Here is a 26,234-nt window from a genome sequence, read left to right on the forward strand (position 1 = left end):
TTCCATCTCGTCAAAAATAGTCCTACGGATTAATGGTTTTCTTTAAATATAGATCAAGAAACATAATCGAAGTTGAGCACTTGGATATTACATGGAAATAATCAAATTAACAGACTAATGTACATGGGGTAGGTGGGTGGTAATATTAATTGTTTGTGGGAGATAGAACCAATTAAGAATTTATACAAGTGGGATTAGTGAAATATTAAATTAATAGTGCTGGTTTCTCAAAAAAAAAAAAAAAAAAAAAATAAATTAACAGACTAATGTACATGGGGTAGGTGGGTGGTAATATTAATTGTTTGTGGGAGATAGAACCAATTAAGAATTTATACAAGTGGGATTAGTGAAATATTAAATTAATAGTGCTGGTTTCTCAAAAAAAAAAAAAAAAAAAAAAAAGTTGAAAATTTTTTAAAATTTTTTTAATTTTTTTTTTATTTTGTAATTGTGCAATTTTTGAAAATTTTATAGAGTTAATTTACATTTATTGAGGAAGCAACAAATTAAAAAAAAAAAAGTTTTAGAACTATAATTATTGTTTGATATATTTAAAGAAGTTATAAAGAAGAATCAACTAATTGAGGCATCACACAAAAATGGAGAGAGTAAAAGACATATGGAGTAGCTTTGAATATAATTGAAATGAACTCAACTTTTTATTTAAGAAGAATAATCACTCAAATTAGCCTAACCTGAGCTTTTATTTATTTATTTATTTATTTTAAACATAATAGGAAAACATAAAAGAGATTCTCAAGCTTTTAAATGGGGGCAAATATGTAACGAAATATTTTTAAGGGTACATATATCCGTGCACAACACTATTTATAAGAGCTTTCTCAAATTTTTTTTTTATAGATAGGGAAGTAATAGGAAAAAAAAAATGTAAAGAGCTTTTGAAAATTTTAAATGAAGACAAATATATAAACAAATATTTTTTAGGGTATAAATATTTCCATATATACTATTCATAAAAGCACTCTCAAACATTTTAAAAGGTAATTATTCTTAAATAATAAATGAAGATCATATGACTAAACCAACCGACAACATTAAGGATCATTTGACATCGGATATCAACCATGTAGAGCTTGATTGAATTGGCAAGTCTCCTTGAGGCCTCATTAACTAAAATTTAGTATTTGGTCCTCTCTATTCTTTACAATTAGCAATTTTTTCCCTGTCCTAATCTCCCTATATATATAGGCTTTTGTTTCAAGTTAAGTTATAAGCAATAATTAAAAGGTAGTCTTGTAAGAAAAAAAAAAATGGCGTCTACGCCCGGTATCTTTTCTAACTGGCCATGGGAACCTCTTGGTAACTTCAAGGTATTCAATCTCTCTTATACCTTTGTCATTAGCTATTTATTTGTTTCTCGATCTGTTTTTACAAATGCATAATCTATATTTCCTCCGTTTTTTTAAACACTTGTAACACTTCCCTAAAATAGAAATGTCACAATACTTGCAACAACATATAATATAATTGAAAAGTTGTTTTAGGAAAAAGTTGTACTATTTCTATTTTTTAAAACACACGGCCTACTTAGTTATATTTCTAACAACCTATCCCCTCATTTTAAAGTGTATTAGATCATGTGAACCCCATTTTTTTTAAATACCGTGAAATAGTGTGTATTGCAAGCATTAAAAAACAAAAGAAGTATTAATTACATATAGACATATAGTGCAACTCTAATACTTTATAGATTTTTTTTTGCATGAGCTTATGGACTCAAAAACCAAATAATACTTCACAAATTTTTGTATGCGGCTGGCCACATGGTGCGGCAGGGGTTACTTGTATGGTGTTACTATAGGTGTTACTTGTTTCTGGGGTTACTTGTATGGGTGTTACTGGTTCAGGGGTTACTTGTAGGTGTTACCTGTATTCTAAGCTAGGGTTACTTGTATGGTTGTACTAGTTTTGGTCAGGGGTTACTTGTAGGTATTACTTGTATTATGGGGTTACTTATATTGGTGTTACTAGTTTTGGTCAGGGGTTACTTGTAGGGTGTTATTGGTTTGGTACGAGATTTTGGTATGGGGTTACTCAACCCATTCAAGTGATCCATACAAGTAACATTCTACAAGTAACATCTACAAGTAACTCCAGAAACAAGTAACTCAGAATACATTTTTTTTTCAAGAGTTACTTGTACGATGTTACTGGTTTTAATCAGGGGTTACTTGTAGGGTGTTACTAATTTTGGTCGGGGTTACTTGTAGGGTGTTACTGGTTTGGTATATATAGGGCATACATACAAGCAACCCTTTAACAAGTAACTCATACAAGTAACCTTGAATAAGTAACTCATACAAGTAACCCTTAAATAAGCTAGTAACTCATATAATATAAGTAACCCTTGAATAATTAATCATACAAGTAACTCTTGAATTAACTCATACAAGTAACCCCTGAATAAGTAATCCATACAAGTAACCCCTGAATAAGTAATCCATACAAGTAACCCCTTAAAAAAAAAAAACAAGTAACCCCTAAAAAATACAAGTAATCAGTAACTCCTGAAAAAAATAAAACAAATAACCCCTGAGTAAGTAATCCATACAAGTAACTCTTGAAAAAAAAAATATAAGTAACCCCTAAATAAGTAATCATACAAGTAACTTCTGAAAAAAAAAAAAATACAAGTAACACCTGAAAAATACAAGTAACCCTGACAATACCAGTAACTCCCATTATTTTTGCTGACTTGGCAGCAGGCCACATGGTGTGACCTACTGCACCAAAAAGGCACTGATAATACTTAGTTAAATGGTAAAGATTGTAACTCACAACCTTGAGATTGTGTGAAAAAACATGGAATACACACGAGGATATGTAAATCCATTCATGTTAAAATGCGAGCGTTGCCTGGTAAAATGTGGGTGTCGTTTAGCTTTTCACTTAATTATATTATTTATCCTTTTTTTTTTTTTTTTTTTTTTTTTACCTCTTTTAAATAGCCTTGCTCACTAACCTGGACCAAGTTAACTTGTGTGAGATTTCATTCCAATTAGTATAGTGACTTTATTGAAACTATAAATTAGTATAAATTACGAAAACTATAAATTGAGTATAAATGGTTGATATTTGAAAACTCTTTATTGAAACTTTTCCAACAAGTACCCGATGACTTTATTTTTTTCTAATGTATTAAATATTAACATTGGTTAAAGACTTAATGTGGATTATGTAATATAAATAGTGCAAAAAGTCAACATGTGCTACTGAAAAAACAGAGGAAGTATCTAAATTAAGTTAAAGAGAACAAGTACGCATCTTTTATTGCTATTATTTGCTATTATTATAATATCAGTCAATGTAGTCATTTTCTATAAATAAATTTTTAATAAAAAAGAAAATCGATCTATTAGGAACCACCTTAAAAAACACAATGTTTGTCATGAAAAATCACCACATATATTTCTTTCGTCAAGACCCACTGGAATTGGGAATATGGTCATTGACCTACTATGGCCACCTCCATGAACTTGGCTGCCATAACCACCCTCCATCCCAACTTGCCTAAGGGTGAGGGGTGGTTTTGGGTTAGGTGAATGATTTTCAGGTGGTTACGGTGAGGTTTTAGGCCGGTGATGGGTTGTTTCCAGAAAAAAAAAAAAAATTATAAGGAGGTTTCTGACAATAAAATAAAATAAAATAAAAATAAAAACGTGTTTTATAAGGTTGTTCCTAACAATTTCTCTTAATGACAAAGATAAAATGAAAAATAATATGATATACTTTTGGAATTAGTTTTGATGGAAAAAACTGCACCAGGAATTGAAACATGTTACAACTGGTGGAATTATACATATTGATATAATGCCTTCTCCTCGTATTCCAGAAAAAGGGCGTATGAGAATTTTAGTGGAAATATGAATTTAAGTTTTGTGCTAATATGGTTTCATGTATATATGTTGAATAATTGTAAAATAAACTCTATTGATGACTTAAGTTGAATTATTAAATTGGTTGCAGTACGTTTTAGTGGCACCGGGGATAATTCACAGCATATACTTGTACTTAGTGAGATTAGAGGAGATAAAACCGTTTTACCTATTTGTTCTCTTTATTATGCTATGGAGGATGCTTCACCAGCAGCTATGGATAAGTCTCTCTCGATATCGAACTGCAAAAGGCAACAACCTTATTGTCGATAGGAGTATCGACTTTGAGCAAGTTGACAGGGAAAGCAAATGGTTACATTTTCTTAAATTTTATTCTGTTTTCGTTGTACAAGTATGTGTATATGACACCTTTTATTTATGTGTTAAATAACTTATTAAATTATTTAATCAGGGATGACCAAATTCTGCTTAATGGGATCATATTCTATATTGCATATTGGGGGATAGATGTTGTAGAGAACATGCCTTTATGGAGAATGGATGGTCTTCTTCAAGTTACAATACTCCACATTGGTCCTGTTGAGTTCCTCTATTATTGGCTACATCGCGCTCTACACCATCACTTCCTTTACTCTCGCTACCACTCACATCACCATTCTTCTATTGTGACTCAACCCCATACTGGTAAGTCGTTACATAATCATTGTCCATGACAATTGTAACGATCAAACATCTTGGAACGTGTATGAATCAAAAAAACATTATTACAGTTACACAAGTTATTAATAACGGACACATGATAATTTACGTAGTAGATCTATTTCTTAAAATTAATAGTGGAGTAAATAACTAGGAGGAAGCCCCAGTTTCTCACGGTGAGAAACAAATTTGTTTCTCATGGGGGCATTTTTGGGAATAAATCAACAACTTTTTCAATTTTATTCAACTGTTGAGCCCACAATATTGAAAAAGTTGTTGATTTAATCACAAAAATGACCCCATGAGAAACAAATTTCGTTTCTCACCGTGAGAAACAGGGAATTTCCCAATAACTAGACCTTATTAACCTTCATCTTATATAAGGTGGGACTATATTTTTTTGGTTGCAGCTGTGATTCATCCATTTGCTGAACTTATAGCATATTATGCTATCTTTATATTACCATTGTTGGTAACCACATTCATGCGAACTATCTCTATAGCTACCGTGGCCATGTATATCACTTACATCGACTTGATGAACAGCATGGGTCATTGCAACTTTGAACTCATTCCGAAATGGGTGTTCGATTTGATTCCTCCACTCAAATATCTCATGTACACTCCCTCGTAAGTAACTTAAATGTACAATACATTTATCTAATTCAAAACGCATGCACAAAAGTAATAAGACACTACTTTGTTCGACTTATTTCAAACAATATTAATGCAAATTAAATAAGTTTAGACAAATAAGTCGAACAGAACAAATCCTAGAATAGCACTGCGTATTATCCTAGAGTAATCAAAAGTAAGTCATATGCATAATTCTTACTTTTTTGTGCTTTGACAGGTATCACTCTTTGCATCACACTCGTTTTAGGACAAATTATTCTCTTTTCATGCCATTTTATGATTATATCTATGGAACAATGGATGAATCAACAGATATAGTTTATGAAACTTCTCTAAAGAAGCCAGAAGATGTTCCGGATGTGGCTCACCTTACACATCTGACTACGCTACAGTCTGTCTATCATCTCCGGCTTGGGTTTGCTTCACTTGCCTCGAAGCCCTTGAACTCCAAATGGTACATGTGGCTCATTTGGCCTCTAACATGTTGGACCGCAGTCATAACTTGGGCATATGGTAGGACATTCATCGTCGAAAAAAACACATTTAAGAAGCTTAAGGCACAATTATGGGTTGTACCGCGCTTTAAGAATGAAGTGAGTAACTTTCACAAAGCCATATTATATTTCTATATGATCGAGTATAACATATAGATATGGAACTAACATAGTTTGTTGCGAATTTTGGTATAGTATCTCTTACAAACGAAGCGAGAGAGTATCAACAAGTTGATTGACGAAGCCATACTAGAGGCAGAGGAGAAAGGAATCAAAGTAGTGAGCTTAGGACTTTTAAATCAGGCAAGTTATGATTCTTTTATCTTATGTTATGTTAATTAATAATGAGAATATAGCTCACTTTAATCTCTGATCAATCACTAATTACTTTTCAGGGGGAAGATTTCAATAGAAACGGCAAAATATACTTGGAAAGGCACCCTAAGCTCAAAGTGAAAGTGGTAGATGGTAGTAGCTTAGCAGTCGCGGTGGTGCTCGATAGCATTCCAGTGGGAACTTCCCAGGTTATGTTTAGGGGTAGGCTCTCGAAGGTTGCTTATTCAATTGTTTCGGCGCTATGTCACAAGGGCATCCAGGTTGTATAAATTTGTACCATTTAAGGTCATATAGTATATATTGTGATAAAACTCCCATAATATCCACATTGATGAGTTGAGTTTTTCAGTAAATAAATACAAGTACATAAAATTAACCTATGCTATTATATCTTATTTAGGTTATTACCATAAGAAAAGTTGAATATCAGAAGCTAAAAAAGTCTTTGACAACAGAAGATGGTTCCAATCTTGTATTTATAACAAATGGCTTTAATCAAAAGGTATGCTTTTGCGTGCTCTTTTAAATTTCAAGTATTAAAATAAAAAACTAAGGTACAATTAATGGCTACTAAATTCTTGTAACCATTGTACATAAAATTTTTATATTCTAGTAGTCTTGGAGATGATATATTTTCTATTCGATGCAGGTATGGTTAGTCGGAGATGATTTTACTAAAGACGAGCAGTCTATGGCATCGAAGGGAACTGTATTTGTTCCTTTCTCTCAATTCCCTCCCAAGAAAACAAGAGATGATTGCTTCTATCTCAACACACCATCATTGGTGGCTCCTAAATCTTTTGAAAACTTGCATTCTTGTGAGGTTTGTTCTTTGTTTCCCCATTTATTAAATTCATTAATTAGTCATCCTAATCGAGTACTAATTTCTCAAACTAAGCTCTAAATTGCTTGTTTTCGGGTACATAAGCAGAATTGGCTGCCAAGAAGGGTGATTAGTGCTTGGCGTGTGGCGGGAATTGTATATGCTTTAGAAGGATGGAATGTGAATGAATGTGGTGATGAGCTTTTCGACGTTGACAAGATATGGGAAGCTTCCCTTCAACATGGATTTCTTCCATCAAAGACACTTGCTTAGCCATACTGGCTACAACATTAAAAAAAAATCTATTAAGTATTACTTGAATAAGATTAGAAAGCTCAAGTGTTCAATGTATTGATGCACATTGTGACTTATGAGTCCATTAAAATTTGCTATATATTGTGTATATGGCAAAATGTCGTACAAGGATTAAGGGAGTTGTAATGGTACTCATGATATCAAGAGCATTTCTATAATTAAGATTATTGTGGTAAAAAATCTCGTCTGACAAAAAACATATTGAATGAAAAAACATACTATTAGCTAAATAATAACAACACTAAAAGATGTCTTTTTTTTTTGTATGGCTGAGGTTACTCAGTCAAGGGTTACTCGAGATGCCGGGGTTACTCAGATTACTCAAGTAACCCCGACCACACGGTGTGGCCAGCCACGTATAAAAATTTATGGACTAAGGGCCTGTTCACATTTACCTTTATTTCAGTTTAGTTCAGTTCAGCTTCAATCAGTTTAGTTCAGTTCAGTTCAGCTCCAATTAGTTCAGTTCAGTTTAGCTCCTAATTTCTCTCTCTCATAAAATATTCATTTCAGCTCAGCTCAGTTCAGTTCAGTTCAGTTCAGCTCCAATCAGTTCAGTTCAGTTCAGTTCAGTAAATGTGAACAGACTTTAAGAGTATAATAGAGTTTGCATTTAAGTGTTAAGACTCTTAATTAAGAGGGTAATCGCCTAAATACAGAAACTTTTCATAGGAAACTTTTCTACCAGTCCATATATAAGGCAATACAAGTACATACTAGGAAGTAGGAAGTAATAAAATTTTATTGAGCAAAGCGTCTTGACTCTTGATACGGGAACTCGATAGTTACAAGTAATTAGCAAGTTATACAAATAATAGTTTCTACCCTTATTACAAATAAAGCTAAATATTATAAGAACATATACTCATTTAAAATAAATAATGAGATCTATTTAGTACTTAGTACAGTCTGTTGGAGCAAAAGAAACTTGCTTATCTTTTAAATCATACCCAACCTCGAAATTAACTTGTGCAATGTTTCCAAATATTGGAGTACTATCCGTAGCCATCATTGCCAAGCAACTCACAGCATCCTCAATTTCGCGAAAAGTATTGATTTCCTTTAACACAACTTCGGCCCCTTGAAATTGGAATATCACGTCTGGAGGGCTAAACAGCTGCCCTGATGATGAGCTTGTATTATAACAAAGGTCATAAGTTTCCAACGGGCTCGGTATCGTGTTGAGTCCAATGGCACTCTTCAAATAATACCTTAAACTGGTGTAGGTATTAGTTGGAAGCATTGTAAGAGTGGTACCAGAGTCGATGATTATGCCCAACCCCGAGTTGAGTTGGACTGAGTTATTTTTATCCCCAACACTAATGCCATTGAGAGTGAGGTTGTAATATGTAGGTTCTGTTCCAGTGAACCCTACTTGGAAGGGAGTAGACACTACTTGAGGGCCGGTTATATCGGCTCCAAAGGTAAGCTTGCTTGAGACCCCAGAAGTCAAGGGAGCCAAACAGTAGGAGAACTTGTAGTTGATTTTTGGGCCGAGTTGCGAAACCAAGGAAGACGGGCCTGCCCCCAGACCAGCGAATCCCTCTTCCCGGAGGTGAAATGGGCCTTGTTGGTTTGTCCCACAGCCGAAAATGCCGGAAGAAAGACTAGTAGAAGTAGTATCAGGGGATGGTAAGCTGATGGTTTCCGTGGATAGGATGCCACTACTTTGTCTTGTATCAGCGTAGATACTTTGATAAAAACACGGTGTTGATGACTTATTATTGTTATTGTTACTATTAGTAGTATTAAACGGAATACAACTAGTAGTAAGATCTGGAGGGGTGCAATTCGGAGAAGTGCAAGGGATTATATGATAGGTCGACGATTTGGTTGGGTCGAAGAGTGGAGATTGTTGTGGAAAGCAGGTTTTAGTCGTGTTACAAGGTTGACATTGGACCCAAATAAGGTCGCTTCCTGTGTCTGCTGCAACTACAAATTCGACTTTTGGGGTACCTAGGGCAATTTTAATGAGGTATTCTCCACCATTAGCATACAATTTTGCATCATTTTTGTTTTGTGTATTGTGCCCATGAGATATATAGCCTAGGGGTGCTCTCTTTAGGCGCTCTTTTGATGTCATGGAAGAGTTGTAGTAAGGTGAAAGTGGTGAATCACGATGGATGAGTTCGACCTTGAAAACACCATTAGAAGTAGCTAATTTTCGAGCCTCAACTGAGATCAAATTAGGGGTTTCTAAGAAAGAGGACGATGCTAGCAATAGAGCTAGGATGATATTTGGCAAAGTATAAGCATGCATTTTGTTTGCTAACAAAAATTATATTTGTGCCAATGGCTAATAAGAGATACTCGTATATGTTATGGTTAAGTGTGACTTATATGGTTAACAATGTGGGTTTATATAATCAATTTCTAATGATTATGTCCTTGTCAAAGTCAAGTAAAAGTATACAACGAACTATTCAAGTTTGTCGGGCCAAATAAAAGTACACATAAGAATACACAGAGCTATGCTAGTTTGTCAAGGCAAATCAAAGTATACACGCACAAGAATACATAGAGCTATCCAAGTTTGGCATGACAAATCAAAGTATAAACGCACAAGTATACATCGAGCTATACATGTTTGACAAAGCAAACAATTGACTAGCATAATGTTTAGTTCATATTTCAAAAAACCTAGTCATTATGTTAGTCTATTTCAAACCGTTGTTATTTCAAACTAGTCATAGCAATGTTTGCTAACAAACCTTTTTTTTTTTTTTTTGTAATTTGTAATTAAATGTTCAAATGATAAGTTAATGTAGATAAAGTATGTAATAATTAAATGAGATTTGATTTGGTCTAATTTGGTCTTATATTATAAGTTGAATTAAAATTAGCCAAATTGGCAAATACACATATGATTTAGGACTATGTATCCCACGGAGAATAATTAGCATATAAAACTGGTTGAATCCTATTTCTATTGGAATTACATTTTACCCCTTCCATTTAAAACTAGTCATTGATCAAATCAACCACGGATAGTTTCTTCTTATTTTTTACACAAATTAGTAGTGATACCTTATTAAGAATTGGGACTAGTAGTACGACTGTACGAAACCGTTATACACCTTCCATATAGAAGTTCATACATAATTGTCGTATTAACTCAATCCTTCTATGCATCTATAGTCGATAATATTCTTAAATATCAGGACAAAGAATTGTTACCTCGCCACACATCGCGGCCACCTCTTAAGGAGTCTTAACAAGGCTTTCCATGATTCCATCGAAATGTTCCTCTTCACGTTAATATATATATATATACAAATGAGATTGTTTTGAGAAGAAATCTCAAGAGTTGAGATTATTCTAGATTAAATGTTAGTTGGGATTAAAATGAATAGACCACCCATAGTTTGGATTATTCTTGTTAATTATTCCTTTAAACAATTACATTAAGTACAAAGATGCTTTTAATATTATTGCATGGATATAACATGTAATTGATTTAATGACTTACCATGTAATTTAATAAATAACTACTTATTAGCCCAGACGATGTCCCGCATCATCATAAATTTATTGATTTGATCAAAATTAGTTTAGAAGGGTTAACATTGAACAAAATTCTTAAATGAATGAAAATTTATTGATTTATAATATCTTGCTTAAATATATAGTACATATAAGATATATCAAATTATTATGATTTTGATATCAATATACTAATTTTTTTTATTTTTAATATCAACGCTACTGAATATTACTCCGTGATTACAATTTTAACCAAAATTAATGAAAATGACTCAATTTTATGTTTTCTCATATAATTGTTGCAACACACATTTTATCACGGTATTTAAGAAAAGTGGACCTCACATGATATAATACACTTAAAATGGAGTTAAGAGATTGTTAGGAGTATAATCAAGTGGGCTATGTGCTTTAAATAAAGATAATAAAATAATTTTTACCATAAAATCCTTCCTTTTATAGAATATTGCAGCTAGGGTGACATTTCTATTATAGGGATGTGTTTTAAAAACAAAAAAATGGAGGAATTATTATTGAAACTTATAGGAAAATATACTAAGGCCATGTAATTAGCATCCAGGGAATCAATAACCTTTAGGCCCCGTTCTTTAGAGCTGCTTTGCTCTGCTAAAATCTGCTCTGCTTTGCTATGCTGAAATCTGCTCTGCTTTGCTCTGCTCTGCTTTGCTCTACTGAAATTTGCTCTGCTCTGCTATGTTCTGCTTCAATCTGCTCTGCTCTGCTCTGCTCTGCCCTGCTCTGCTCTGCTTAAAATTAATACTTAATATTGAATTATTATAATAATAATGTATATTTAATAAAAATAATAATAAATAATTAATACTTAATGATAATAATAATTAATATTTAATAATAATAAATAAATAAATAATATTTATTAATAATAATTAATATTTATCAATAATAATACTTCCTCCGTTTTCTTTTACTTGCAACACAGCCTTGTGACACGTGTTTTGAGCTCTGGTTTATGTAATGTAAATGGACAAATTTTTCATTATAATTTTTACAAATGATACTTAACTCTATTCTAATTTTCGTGTAAAAATTATATTGATAAAATCGCTCGTTTACCCTCACTAATCATCTCCTAAAACTGCGTGTGCTTAAAAGGTGTGTTGTAAGTAAAAGAAAACGGAGGAAGTATATAATTAATATTTAATAATAATAATAATTAATATTATTAGTAATATAATTAATATTTAATAATAATAATAATATTAATAATAATATAATTAATATTTAATAATAATAATATTAATAATAATAATATAATTAATATTTAATAATAATATATTAATAATAATATAATTAATATTTAATAATATTAATATTATTAATAATAATTAATTTTTAATAGTAAAAGTTAATGATTATAATTATAGTAATAATATTAGTAGTAGTAGTAGTAGTTGTAGTAGTAATAATAATAATAATAATAATAATAATAATAATAATAATAATAATAATAATAATAATAATCATAATAACAATAATAAAGCATTACAATTATTATTATTATAGTATTAGTAGTAGTAGTAGTAGTAGTAGTAGTAATAATAATAATAATAATAATAATAATAATAATAATAATAATAATAATAACAACAACAATATTAGTAATAATAATAATATTAATAATGATAATAATAATAATAATAATAATAATAATAATAATAATAATAATGAAATCTGCTCTGCTCGGCTCTGCTTTGCTCTGCTTCAATCTGCTCTGCTCTGCTCTGCTTTGCTGAAATCTGCTTTGCTCTGCTCTGCTTTGCTCTGCTCTGCTGAAATCTGCTCTGCTCTTCCCAGAAGCTCAAAAGAACAGTTTATTGTAGTTTATTGTGCAATTACTTAAAAATTAATTTTTAGGGAAAAAAATTAAATATGAAGGTTAAGCATATATGAAGAGTTTTAGAATGATGTAACTGCTACTGCTCATACTAAAGATATGCGCTACTAGTGGCCTGCAAAGAATGGTGAGTATAGTGTGAAGTTTGCATAGTGGTTGGGTAGAAGGGGGTGGGAATGAGTGAGCAATGTGAACCAGAATGATGCTGACAGGAGCTTATGGAAGCTGGTGTGGGGTTTGAGTGGTCTTCCGAAGTTGAGCCATTTTATTTGGAGGGCATGAAAAGGGAGTCGATCTCGGTGTTAAACAAGAACTGCACAAAAGACATTCCTTTTCAGAATTGATTTCTGATAGAATGCTTTCGCTTGCTAATAGACTGACCAGAGAAGCGTTATGTAATAGCTTAGTCAATTTGGTTCAGTCGCAATAAGCATAGCTTGGTGGTGATCTGAGTTCGGCTGCTACTGCTGCTGGTTTTGCAAATCTCATTCAGGACTATAAGCTTTATTCATCCAAAGTGTTCACTATAAAACTGAACGTGCCTCTGCATTTGGTGTCTCGCTTCTTGGGCGCCAAATTACTTTGTAGGAAGTAGGAACGGTGACACAAATTGATAGCATATTGTCCGATCCCTATGAGTTTTAATAAGAGTAAATGTAATAATCAGGGACTAAAATTTTTTCTTCACCTTTAATTTGGGGACCTAAACTTTTTTCTTTCACCTTTTTGGGGATCTGTGGTTAATTCAACCCATTTGAAAAGCTTACTGACCTAAGCATTAGTTAGAATTTAAAAAAATTTAGTAATTTCAAACCAAAGTAAAAAAAAAAGAGTACTTTTTGAAGGAAAAAACAAAAAAAGTTTAGTATTTTCAAAACAAAATAAGTTTGTTAACAATCTTAACATCAACTTCAAAACTCTTTAAAAAAAAAAAAAAAAATCAACTTTAAAAAATAGCTTTCTATATTCCAATTTTCTTCCTAACATTAAAATAGCAAACCACAATCCAAAAAACCAAAACAAAAATAGTAGCATCCAGCATCCAAAAAACCGTAAACCTTCTTGATATCATCTTCAATTAAGGCCCTGTTCTTTTGAGCTTATGGGCAGAGCAGAGCAGATTAAATTTCAGTAGAGCAGAGCAGAGCAGATTTCAGGATAGCAGAAGCAGAGCATAGCCGAGCCAAGCAGAGTAGATTTCAACATTATTATTATTATTATTATTATTATTATTATTATTATTATTATTATCATCATCATCATCATCATCATCATCATTATTATTATTATTATCATTATCATTATTATCATTATTATTATTATTATTATTACTATTATTATTATTACTATTATTACTATTATTATCATTATTATTATTATTACTATTATTATTATTATTATTATTATTAAGTGCATATATACCATTGATTTAGGTGAGTGAAAACACAAATATATGTGCACCATATTTAACATATGTTAATAGTAGAAAGACAATGGTTTACTTATATTTATTTCACAAAATTTTTAAAATAAAATGATTTAATGAGTAATAATGATTTTACTTATAAATTTGTCTTAATCATATATTTTTAACACTAAAAATAATAACGATATACAAAGTACTACTTGAAAACAACCTCTTTTTTTTTTTAATTCCTAAATTGTATGGAAAGATTTGATAAAATAATTCAACTCAATGAGCTAACCATCAATACCCACATAAATTGTTTCTACACATTGTGATTTTAATATCAAATATTTATAAAAGAAATTGTTATTAATTGTTATTATTATCATTTATTTATTTTGAAAGAATTGTTATAATAATTAGAAATTATTAATTAATAATATTATTAAATATTAATTGTCAATGTTTGAATTATTAAATATTATTATTGATAATTATTATCATTAGTTATTATTATGATTGATATATATTAATTATTATTATTAATATTAATAATTATTTTAATTATTTTTAATATTAATAATTATTATAATTCATAATAATAAATTATTATCATGAATACAATATTAATTATTATTATTGAATATTAATTATTAATATTGTTATTATTAATTATTATTTGAAAATAGTGCAGAGCAAAGCAGAGTAGAGCAGAGCAGATTTGATTTGAGCAGAGCAGAGCAGGGCTCAGTAGAGCAGAGCAGAGCAGCTCTAAAGAACGGGGCCTACCTTTTTTTTTTTTTTTTTGGCAAAATCCCTTTTCTTGCTCTCCAAGAATCAAGTTTTTCAACCTGACTTCCACCTGGTTTACAACCTACCCGGAAAGTAGGTTGCTAAACCAACCTATTCTAGTTTCGGATCACGCTGCTATCATTTTTGATGACTCTGCTTTTCAACTGACTTCAAATAGGCCTTACCAACTGGATAATTGGTGCCTTAATTTTCAACAGATCCATGACTTTGTGACCCATACTTGGCAACTCGATAATATAGGCTCTCCTATGTTTTCTCTATCCAAGAAACTGAGATATGTTCGATCCTTAATTAGAAACCGGTGTCTTAATAACAAGAAGTTCTGGTGTGTGGATTGGAAAAATTTTTCTCACGATCTTTCGGTGGAAGGGGAGGCAATACAATCTATCTCGGATGCATCGAACTACTTATCAAATATATTTACTTCTAAGGAAAATATTTTGTTACAACTTCAATTCTGGAAACAGCGCTGCAAAAAGAATTGGATTCTCAATGGAGATTGCTCTTCTAAACTCTTGTTCTCAAAAGTCAAATGTCGTCAAAAGAAGAATCTTATTTCTTCCCTGGTTGATGACCAAGGCCTTGTGCAGCATGGTCAACAAGAGGTCTAGAACATTGTAGTCCGATCACTTCAGGAAACTTTCAAATGTGATGATATTCCTCCTTACGATCTGGAGATTGATACTGCCCTTCAGGAACTGCATATTCCTTCCTTTAATTCTTCGCAGATTAGTAATCTGGAACGACCCTTCAACGCAACTGAGATACAAGACGCAATGTTTGATTAGGGAAATTGTAAGTCCGCTGGTCCAGATGGAGTTACGGCAGAATTTTTCAAAGTTCATTGGCATACGGTAGGGGACTCGGTGGTTGCAGCCATCCAGAGTTTTTTCCTTACGGGGTTCCTACTTAAAGAATGGAATCATTCACTCCTGGTAATGATCCCAAAGATTGCTTCTCCCACGGAGGTTACCTACCTTCGTCCTATTAGTCTTTGTAATACAATCTATAAATGTGCTTCCAAATGCTTGGTCGCAAGAATCCGTCCGTATTTGCATCTGTTAATCTCGGATTCTCAACATGCCTTTGTGCAGGGGAGGGCTATTTCAGATAATATTCTAATGTCCCATGAATTAATGGAGAAAATCAATTCTTCTATGACTGGCACTAACTGGCTTGCGGCACTCAAGATCGATATGAGTAAAGCCTATGATAGAGTTCATTGGAGTTTCCTTTTACGGGTGCTTCAGGCCTATGGTTTTCCAGCCAGATGGCTCCAAATGATTCACCAATGCATTTCCACAGTCTCCTATAAAACTCTCATCAATGGTAATACTTCTGAGACTTTTAAGCCGAACTGTGGCGTCCGACTAGGGGATCCGTTATCCCCATACCTCTTTCTTTTCTGCATTATGGATGTTCTTTCAAAAATGCTACACTTGGGTCAGGATTTGCATATGTTTCAAGGAATTAAGATCTCCAGATCAAGTCCTGTTATCTCCCACCTATTCTTTGCTGACGACGCGATGGTCTTCTTCAGAGCGTCCGCTCCTTCTTGTTCAAATATTATTGACATCATTCGGCGCTTTACAAAGATTTCTGGTCAACAATTGAATCTCAATAAGTCTCTGATTAAATTCAGTCCTAACACTACGACGCTTGCTCAGGAAGAATTAAGGCGCTGTTTCGTATGACTCTCGTTCAAGGGTTTGACCATCATCTTGGATCCCCCATTGATTTCATGGAAAAGAAAAAAGACTACTTCCAATTTCTTATCGACAAAATTGTTGGTCGTATCACAGCGCTCAATGTTGTCAGGCTCTTTCAATCACAAAAGTTAATCTTCATTAACTCCATCTTGGTGGCCATGGCTTCTCATCTCCTCTCATGCTTTGAAATCCCAATCTCAATTACTGGGAAAATCGATAGATTATTATTTAAGTTTTTTTGGTCACACTCCGGACATCACGGAATGCATTAGGTGGGGAAAAGGAAAATGCATCTTCCTCGAGGAATGGGTGGGTTAGGAATCCGGTGTATTTCTACTCTTAATAAAGCTCTTCTTATGAAGCAAGTTTAGAGAATTGTTAACCATCCTCAACTGCTCCTTTCCAAAGTTTACACATCTAGCTCCGCTTTTTGTCGCCTGCTCCTTCTCAGGGTAGACGCTACTCAGGTCGTCAGTCCTACGGCCTTCGCGGTCTGCTTCATGCGGATGCTCTTTTGACGACGGGTTGCAACTGGAAGGTGGGCAATGGCAATTCCATTTTAGCAGGCAGTTCAAATTGGGTCAACGGTACTACGCCCAGCTTCCGCCCCGGGATCCCCCTATCCATTGCGAAGGATTGGACAGTTAATTTCTTCATTCATCCTCGGACCCTCTCTTGGGATGTGGACAAAGTTCAGCAGTGTTTTCAGCCATCAGATGCTTCCACGATTCTTGCCATGGAAAGCCCTGCATTGCAGAAGGAGGATTTTCGCTCTTGGGCAGGCACTACTTCGGGGAATTACACGGTTAAGACAGGTTATGCAATGCTCATTCAACCGCCTACTTCTCATTTTGTAACTCCTTTTTCGAAAGTCCTTTGGTCCCTGCACTTACAGCCAAAATGGAAACTTTTCTTATGGAAGTTGTTCCACAACAGTTTAGCGGTTAAAAGTAAGCTTAACCGCAGGGGGGTTCCCATACAGGATGTGTCCTGTGATCAATGCAGTTCACAGTTAGAAGATTTCAACCATCTGCTTCGATATTGCACTATTGCAAGAACAGCTTGGAGGGGTGGTGCCTTGGGCATCCACTCAGAATTACATGGATACCTTTCTCTCTAAGACTGGATCCAAGATTATATCCGACTTTTTATTAGTCAGGATGGGCTTCTGAGTCCCAGTATTAGCACCTTTGTTGGTACTCTTTGGGGTCTTTGGCTATTTAGGAATAACAGGGTTTTCAATCCCGGCAGTTCTGTTACGTTACCAATTGATATACAACTACTGGATATACAACACTCTCATGCTATCTACATGGATGATGAAACGGGGAGGGAGTTTTCTTCTACTAGTCTCCCTGATTTGCCCCCGCCGGGGTTTCATGTCGCCCATTTAGGGCAACACCATTCCGGCTCACCCTTACTGAAGCTTCAGGTAGATGGTTCTTGGTTTAAAGACACCCAACAAGCAGGTATGGGCTGGTGTATCGACAACTCGGACCCTCTAGATGACAGGATTGTAGGTGGGAGTAATTTTGGAATATGTTCCTCTTCTCTTCATTCAGAAGCCTTAGCCTGTTGTTATGCATTGCAATGGGCTTCAAATGCAGGCATTCGTTCGCTTCTTTTGTTTACAGACTCCTATAATCTGGTCACTCTTTTGCGCGGCAATGGACGAGGTGATATCCGGTATTTATGGCTGGTGCAACGAATTCAGCTGCTAGGATCCACTTTCCAACAGTGTAGTATTTACAAAGCAGATCGGTCACGTGTTCACAAGGCGCACCTAATTACAGGAGAAGCGGCAGTCCATCTCATTTAATTTTGTAGTAGTTTATCTTAATTTTCTGTCCTTTTACCCTTTGTTAAAAAAAGAATCAAGTTTTTTGGGCCTACAAATCCACGATAATCATGAGTATTGGTGAGATTGGAAATGAAGTAAAAGAATTTTCAATTTTTTTTCTAGTATTTGTTCTTAATAAGGACAGTAAACTCATGTTGTATAATTGAATTAATTATGAAGAATGAACTATACAAGTTTGTCAAAGGAAAATAAAAGTATACAACGAACTATTCAAATTTGTCAGGGCAAATAAAAGTACACATAAAAATACAAAGAGCTATACAAGTTTGTCAAGGGAAATCAAAGTATACGCGCCCAAGTATATTGCGAGCTATGCATGTTTGACAAAGCAAAAAAATGACCAATTAAATCATGTCATTATTGAATTCGTAATAATGGAAGAAAATTTTATCATGCTTATTTGAAATATGACTAGCATAATGTTTTAATTATTATCTAGTTAATAATTGACATCATATATTTCAAATGATTGCTGGGAAAACACATGTACGTTTGCAATCGAACTTGGGTCTATTGGAAAATGAATAGAAAATCATACCAACTTTGCTATCTAATAATTTAATTAATTTATATTTCTTAAATATAGTTAATGTAGACCACAAGAGTTTTTTTTTTTTTTTTGTACTTTTACGTACATGACAAACTATTTTCTTTGACTAAGGGCCTGTTCTCATACGATTATTTTCAGTTCAATTAAGTTCAAGAAGGTTTTGTGTGAGACCGTTTCACGTGAGTCCAGTTTATAATGCACACACCCATCCGACCTTAACGAAGGCGAAAGAAAGGCCAGAAGCGAGATCGAAGAAGACGATCTAGATGATGATGACGAAGGTGCCGCAAAGAAGATGATTCAGATGATGATGATGGAGGTGCCGCCGTTGAGATAGGAAGATCGAAGCATATAGAAGTAGGATCGAATAAGATGATCCAGATGACGATGAAAAAGGTGCCGCTAAGAAGACAATCCAGTTGATGATGATGAAGGTGCCGATTATAAGAATTGGAAAAGTTTTGATGATTTTCTATTAAGTAGTGCAAGCCATTAACAAACTAAAGCAAGAAAAATACAAGCTAATTAATAAAAGCAAAAGATAATTACATAAAAGCATACATATCTACATCTAGCGACTAAGTGATAAGCACCGACTATAGTGACAATATGATAAACGTAGTAGTAGCCATAACAACTACTGTATGATTTATCTTCAACACCGAAGTGCTGCCATTGACATACAAGCATGGTGAGTGATTCTTTAGCCATAGAAAAGGAAATTTTGTCTAATATCTGAACAATAGCATCTAATTTCTGACCATTATCATCTAATTTCTGACCAATTTCATTTAATTTCTGACCAACTTCATCTAATTTCTGACACTTTTAATCTAATATCTAATATTTATAACTTAATATCTAACCATTATTATCTAATTTCTGACAATTAAGAATTTTTTTTTTCATGTTTGTATGACCAGACTCACGTGAGTCCGTTCTACACAATACTTTTCCATTAAGTTCAGTTAAATTCAGTTCAGTTCAATTCAGCTCCTAATTTTCTTCTCTTATAAAATACTCATTTCAGTTCAGTTCAGCTCAGCTCAACTTAGTTCAGTCAATGAGAATAGACCCTAAATCTAAAATAAAAGTATTTAACATTATTATGTATATAAAAAAAATTAAAAGTAATTCATTTACATAAAAATATAAAATAGAATACTAAATACATAAAAAACTATAATACATTAATATTTAACATATCAATCCGGACATTACCCGGGCTAAACAATAATTATAGCTAGTGCTGTCAAATTTCAAACCGAAACCGTTTAACTGCCCGAAACCGACCGACCCAAATGAGAACCGAACCGATTAAAAACCGATTTTTTAAAACCGAAAACCGACCCGAACCGTATTTTAGTAAACCCGAAACCGAATCGACCCGAATAATATTAAACCGTATAAGAACCGAACCCGTTAATAAACCGAACCAAATATAAACCGAACTGAAAGAAAACCGAATCGAAAAAGAACCGAACCGTATCTAACCCGAAACCGTTTAAACTGGCAAAAAAATCGCTTACACCGAACTATTAGCAAACTGCTACCCGTTTGCACCGAACCATTTAAAAATCGAACTGATTGTAAACCGAACTGGTTATATACCGAACCGTTTATGAACCAAACCGCTTCTAAATCGAACCATTTACAAACTTTTTTATATAATTAAATGGATTTTTTTTTTTGACGGGAATATAATTAAATCGAACCGTTTACAAAATTTTTTTTTACGGGAATATAACTAGTAAGATCCGTATGACTAAACTTGAAACAGAACATAATATGTATTTGTTAAATCAATGAGAATTTGTTTATAATATGATGCCTAAATATGAAATGATTCGTGACTTTATATAAAACTTGTGAACGCAAAAGGTTAGCAAGTACAATCAAATTTCAAACCAAAACCATTTAACAGTCCGAATCCAAATAACTCGATAAGGGCTTGTTTGGCATTGTTTTTTGTTTTTAGTTTTCTGTTTTTTTGAAAACCAAAAACCAAAAACAGGAAACAAGGAAAAGGTGTTTCCACTTTTCTGTTGTCAGTTTTCAAAATTATCATGATTTTGATAAGTTTGACTAATTTTTAAATCATTATATGACATATATTATATGATTTTGAAAAACAAAAAACAGGAAACCACATCGATGCCAAACGAACCCTAAACAATTTATTTTTTGAAACCGAAAACGGACCCGAATCGTAATTTAGTAAACTTGAAATGAAACCGATATGAATAACGTTAAAGTGGTTAAACCATCGAAGAACCGAACCAGTTATAAACTGAACCGAAAAAGAACCGAACCAGTTAAAGCTGAACCGAAAAAGAACCGAACCAGTTATAAACTGAACCAAAAAAGAACCGCACTGTTTCTAACCCGAAACCGTTTCCAACCCGAAACTGTTTGAATCGGGATAAAAACCATTTACACCGCACCGTTAACAAACCGCAACCCGTTTGCACCGAACTGTTTACTACCCGGATTGTTTACAACCCGAACCGAATTAAAACCGGTTAAGAATAATCGAAACCGAATCGAACCGATAACTATTTAAACCGAACCAAAACCGACCCGTGAGACAATTAAACCGATTCCAAACCGACCCGATTAAATACCGAACCGATTTCAAACCGAACTGAAACCGAACTGTCAAACCGTTTTGACAGTGCTAATTATAGCATATAAAACTAGTGGAATACTATTTCTATTGGAAGTAGACTCACTAACAAAGGTTTACCAAAATCTTACATTCTCATTAGCCACATTGCTGTTTTCTAGGACCCACTTCTTATCGAGATCAAGTCTTCTTTTTGTTGCGTTCATACTTCTTGGCACCTTTACCCCTCTTTCATTTAAAACAGTCATCACTAAAATCAACCTACCTTTGTATTGTGTCACTTTCTGCAACCCTACAAACACGGTTAATTTCTTCTTATTTTCCAACAAATCAACGGTGATACCTTACTAACAAATGGGACTAGACTAGTACACAGAAGAGCCCTAATCACATTGACATTACACATTAGTACGTTACTGATATACGCCTCCGTTTAGATTTTCATATATAATTGTCGAATTAACTCAATCCTTCTACTTTTAAAAAAAAAAAAAAAAAAAAAAAAAAACCAATCCTTCTATATAGTTCTATGTATCTAGAGGAAGCCCCAGTTTCTCACCGTGAGAAACGAATTCGTTTCTCATGGAGGCATTTTTGTGAATAAATCAACAACTTTATTTAACTGTGGAGCCCACAATATTGAAAAAGTTGTTGATTTATTCACGAAAATGCCCTCATGAGAAACAAATTTTCTTTCTCACCATGAGAAACAGGGAATTTCCCATGTATCTATACTATTCTTAAATCCCAAGACAAAGAATTGTTACCTCGCCACACGTCCATTGGGCCACCTCTGTTTTCCATCCAAATGTTTCACGTTTTTTATAAAAGAAAAATTTTAAATAATCACCCCTAAAATTACTTAAAATTGATTTTACCACCCATTTTTTTTGTTTATTTTAAATAACCACCCCTTAAAATTAAGTTCAATAACTTTTACTCCCTCCGTCCCTAAATTACATTCCTCTTTGGAAATTTACACGGGAATTAAAGAGGGAAGAATAAGACAAATAACAATAATTAGATAATGCAATGGGAATTACAAAAATAGATTAGTTATTACTCATGACAAGTCATCAATCCTTTGCAAAAAAAAAAAGGACCAATCACATGCTCCTAATTAAAAAATTTTAACCAATCATATTCATTGTAATTTGGCACAAGGATTATGAGTGAGATTAGGTAAGGATGAGTGCGAAAGCATTAAATATAAAACAAAAAAAGAGAGTTGATTTACTGAAAATAACTTACCAAAAATAGAAAGGATGAATGTAATTTTGGAATACCAAAAATAGAAAGGATGAATGTAATTTAGGGACGGAGGGAGTAGTTAATTAAGAGGTGGTTATTTCTAATTTCTTTTACTTTAAGTGGTGGTTACTTAAAATAACAAAAAAAAAAAAAAGAGGTGGTAAAATCAATCTTAGGTAATTTAAGTAATTTGTGGTTGGTGCACCCGTGTGCACCATGCGCATAGTGCACCCAAAAGAACATTTAGTATATTTAAAAGAACATGGGTAAAAAATGAACATGTTTTTATTTTCCTGCAACTGAAAATCCATCACTATCTTCTCCTGCAATTTCTCACTCCTCTTTCCCTTCCTATCACTCTCTTTCTTGCTGCCAATTTTTACTCTCCTTTACACCATCATTTTCATTTAAGAATTTCAATGAATTTGGGTAAAATCATTTCCAAAGTACTCATTTTCTCTCTCCATAACTTTTCTCTTTATCTTTTTCTGTTTTTCAAAAAAATTTCAAAATAGCAAAATTGTTCATCTTCAAAGTGAAGCCCAAGAAAAAAAATTGAACTTATTTCAACAATTCAACCTTCAAACTTAAGCAAATGGTGGATTCAAGTAAAATGTAAGTATAAATTTTGTACATGCAAATTGTTTTTCGTCAATAATTTTAAAGTCAAAGTGTTTAATTTTGTCAATTTGGGGTTTTTTTAAAAAAAAAATAATACTTAAAGCTATAAAGTACAAGTTGTTCAAAAAAGAACAATTAGAGGAGAAAGAAGAATAGTAATAGGTTAATTTTGCAAACACTAGCTTGTTCTTTTTCAAACACTAACATGTTCTTTTAATTCCATGTTCTTTAAAATATGCCTAATGTTCTTTTCGGAGGTCATGTTCTTTGTCAAACAAAAACATGTTCTTTTGTTCAACACTATTATGCATGTTCTTTTTCAAATACTAGCATGTTCTTTTTCAAACACTGGCTTGTTCTTTTTCAAACACTAACATGTTCTTTTTATTCCATGTTCTTCAAAATATGTCTAATGTTCTTTTCGGAGACCATGTTCTTTGTCAAACACAAACATGTTCTTGTGTTGAACACTATTATGCATGTTCTTTTTATTCCATGTTCTTCAAAATATGTCTAATGTTCTTTTCGGAGACCATGTTCTTTGTCAAACACAAACATGTTCTTGTGTTGAACACTATTATGCATGTTCTTTTTCAAACACTAGCATGTTCTTTTTCCAACGCTAGTATGTTCTTTTTTTTTTTCCATGTTCTTTAAAATATACCTAATGTTCTTTCCGGGTGCACCATGCGCATGGTGCACCCGGGTGCACTATACTATTTTCATAATTTAAGAGGTGATTATTTACAATTTTTCCTTGAAAAAATTTGGCCAATTTAGGCTTGAACCCACTGCACAAGGCCTTAACCTCTCACGTGTGGAATAAAGAAAATTATGGCTTAATTTATCATTATATCCCACCAACAGATTACATATATATAATATAATGATAACTACGTTAATCAATTAAACAAGCTTTGAGGGTTTTTTTTTTTTTTTTTTTTTTTGTTTTTTTTTACAACCTTATTTGATCTAGAATATCTATGAACAATTCAAGTTGTTCAAGAATTTATTATACGAAACGACATTATATATCTATGCTTGGGTTCAGTCTCGTTTATTATTCAAGCTTCAAAAGGCGTACAAGCTAGTCACAATAATCATATAGACGAACATAAATGAGGTTTAGTCGATCTCAAGTTCGAGTTGTTTATCGAGAGTCTTGGCTTTTTTACACCCCTACGACATAATTATCACCATGTGCTCGCATTTAATCTATAGCAAGAAAACACAGAAACTTTCCCATGCCCCATGGTATAAAATGTAACGCAAAATGTAATTTCTTACATATATGAAGCTTATAGCTTCCTGATACAGAAACTCGAAAGTCGAAAATTACGTAACATGTAGAGCTAGCAATACAAATTATGAAATTTGAACTAGTTTATTAGTACTTAGTACAGTCTGCTGGAGCAAAAGAAACTTGATTTGCTTGTAAATCATACCCGATCTCGAAATTAACTTGAGCAATGTTCCCAAATATCGGAATACTATCTGAAGATTCTGTAGCTACCATTGCCAAGCAACTAACATCCTCAATTTGCCTAAAAGTGTTGATTGCCTTTAACACGACTTCGGCCCCATGAAATTGGAATACGACGTCTGGAGGACTAAACTGCCCTGAATCCCCTGTGTTGTAACAAAGGTCGTAAACTTCGATTGGGCTCGGAACCGTGTTAGGTCCAATGGCATTCGCCAAAGCATCCCTTAAGTCATTGTAGATGTCACTTGGAAGCATTGTAAGAGTGGTACCAGAATCGATGATCACGTCCATGCCTACCGCGATTTGGACTGGATTTTCACCAACCCCGACGCTAATGCTATCGAGAGTAAGGTGGTAATGTGAATGTTCTTTCCCTACTTGGAAGGGGGTTGACACTACTTGAGGGCTCGTAACATCGGCTCCAAAGGTAAGCGTGCTTGAGACCCCGGAAGTCAAAGGAGATAAGCAGTAGGAGAACTTGTAGTTGATTTTTGAACCGAGTTGTGAGATTAAGGAAGATGGGCCTGTTCCGAGTCCAACGATCCCCTCTCCTTGTTTGCCAAGACTGCCTTGGTTGTCCAACCCACAGCCAAAAATGGATGTGGATGAAATACTCGGCGAGGTAGCATCAGCAGAGGATAAGCTAAGCGTTTCACTAGATAGGATGCCTTTAGTTTTAGTATGATCACCGTAACTATATTGATAAGCACATAGTGATGATGACTCGTAATTGTTGTAATTATCATTATTATTCGAAGCACAACTAGTTGGAACATCTGGTTGGGCGCAATCCGAAGAAGGGCAAGGGATTAATTGATAGGACGAAGATTTGGATGTATCAAAGAGTGGAGATTGTTGTTGGATGCATGTGTTACAAGGTTCACATTGGACCCAGATAAGGTTACTACCCGTGTCTGCCACGGCTAAAAATTCGACTTCTGGGGTACCAAGGGCAATTTTCATGAGGTATGATCCACCATTAGGAACTAAAGCATATGAATTTTCATCATTTAGGCTATAATATTTTGAGGATAGTTGAATATTGTGGCCATGTGATATATAGCCTAGGGGTGCTTTCTTTAGGCGCTCTTGTGGTGTCATGGAAGAGTTGTAGTATGGCGAAAGTGGTGAATCGCGATGGATGAGATTGACCTTGAACACGCCATTAGAAGTGGCTAATTTTCGAGCCTCTACTGAGACGGAATTAGGGGGTTCGAAGAAAGAGGACGATGCAAGCAAAAGAATTAGGAAGATATTAGGCAAAGTAAAAGCATGCATGTTGGTTGCTAATTAAGAAACGTTTATGAAAATGCTTAATTAGTTAGAGATATGTTATGGTTAATTGGTTACATACATCGGTTTATATAATCGATCATATTTTTGTCAAGGCAAA

The 26,234-nt window shown here is 33.6% G+C and overlaps 1 protein-coding gene and 2 pseudogenes across 1 annotated transcript; 1 reads left to right on the forward strand and 2 right to left on the reverse strand.

Moving 5' to 3' along the window:
* The first annotated feature begins 1,271 nt into the window (after positions 1 to 1,271).
* Positions 1,272 to 7,118, forward strand: LOC145602985 (very-long-chain aldehyde decarbonylase CER1-like). The gene is made up of 10 exons (XM_081659119.1): positions 1,272 to 1,331; positions 3,988 to 4,208; positions 4,309 to 4,541; positions 4,967 to 5,186; positions 5,410 to 5,785; positions 5,882 to 5,989; positions 6,082 to 6,282; positions 6,423 to 6,524; positions 6,672 to 6,845; positions 6,954 to 7,118. The coding sequence occupies exons 1-10, from the start codon at positions 1,272 to 1,274 to the stop codon at positions 7,116 to 7,118; spliced, it is 1,860 nt and encodes a 619-aa protein (XP_081515245.1).
* An 870-nt stretch (positions 7,119 to 7,988) lies between these two features.
* Positions 7,989 to 9,420, reverse strand: LOC145600072 (aspartic proteinase CDR1 pseudogene; annotated as a pseudogene).
* Positions 9,421 to 24,574: 15,154 nt separating this feature from the next.
* Positions 24,575 to 26,176, reverse strand: LOC145602979 (aspartic proteinase CDR1 pseudogene; annotated as a pseudogene).
* Positions 26,177 to 26,234: the final 58 nt, after the last annotated feature.

This window comes from Chenopodium album, chromosome 21 (assembly GCF_948465745.1).
Source record: "Chenopodium album chromosome 21, dcCheAlbu1.1, whole genome shotgun sequence".
Classification (NCBI taxonomy): Eukaryota; Viridiplantae; Streptophyta; class Magnoliopsida; order Caryophyllales; family Amaranthaceae; genus Chenopodium; species Chenopodium album.

Excerpts from the sequence above, each read along its gene's own strand:
- LOC145602985 (XM_081659119.1), top strand. The coding sequence starts at position 1,272 with ATGGCGTCTACGCCCGGTATCTTTTCTAACTGGCCATGGGAACCTCTT. Across the intron at positions 5,990-6,081 it reads GCTTAGGACTTTTAAATCAG|GGGGAAGATTTCAATAGAAA; the intron begins GCAAGTTATGAT and ends ATTACTTTTCAG. Across the intron at positions 6,525-6,671 it reads CAAATGGCTTTAATCAAAAG|GTATGGTTAGTCGGAGATGA; the intron begins GTATGCTTTTGC and ends TATTCGATGCAG.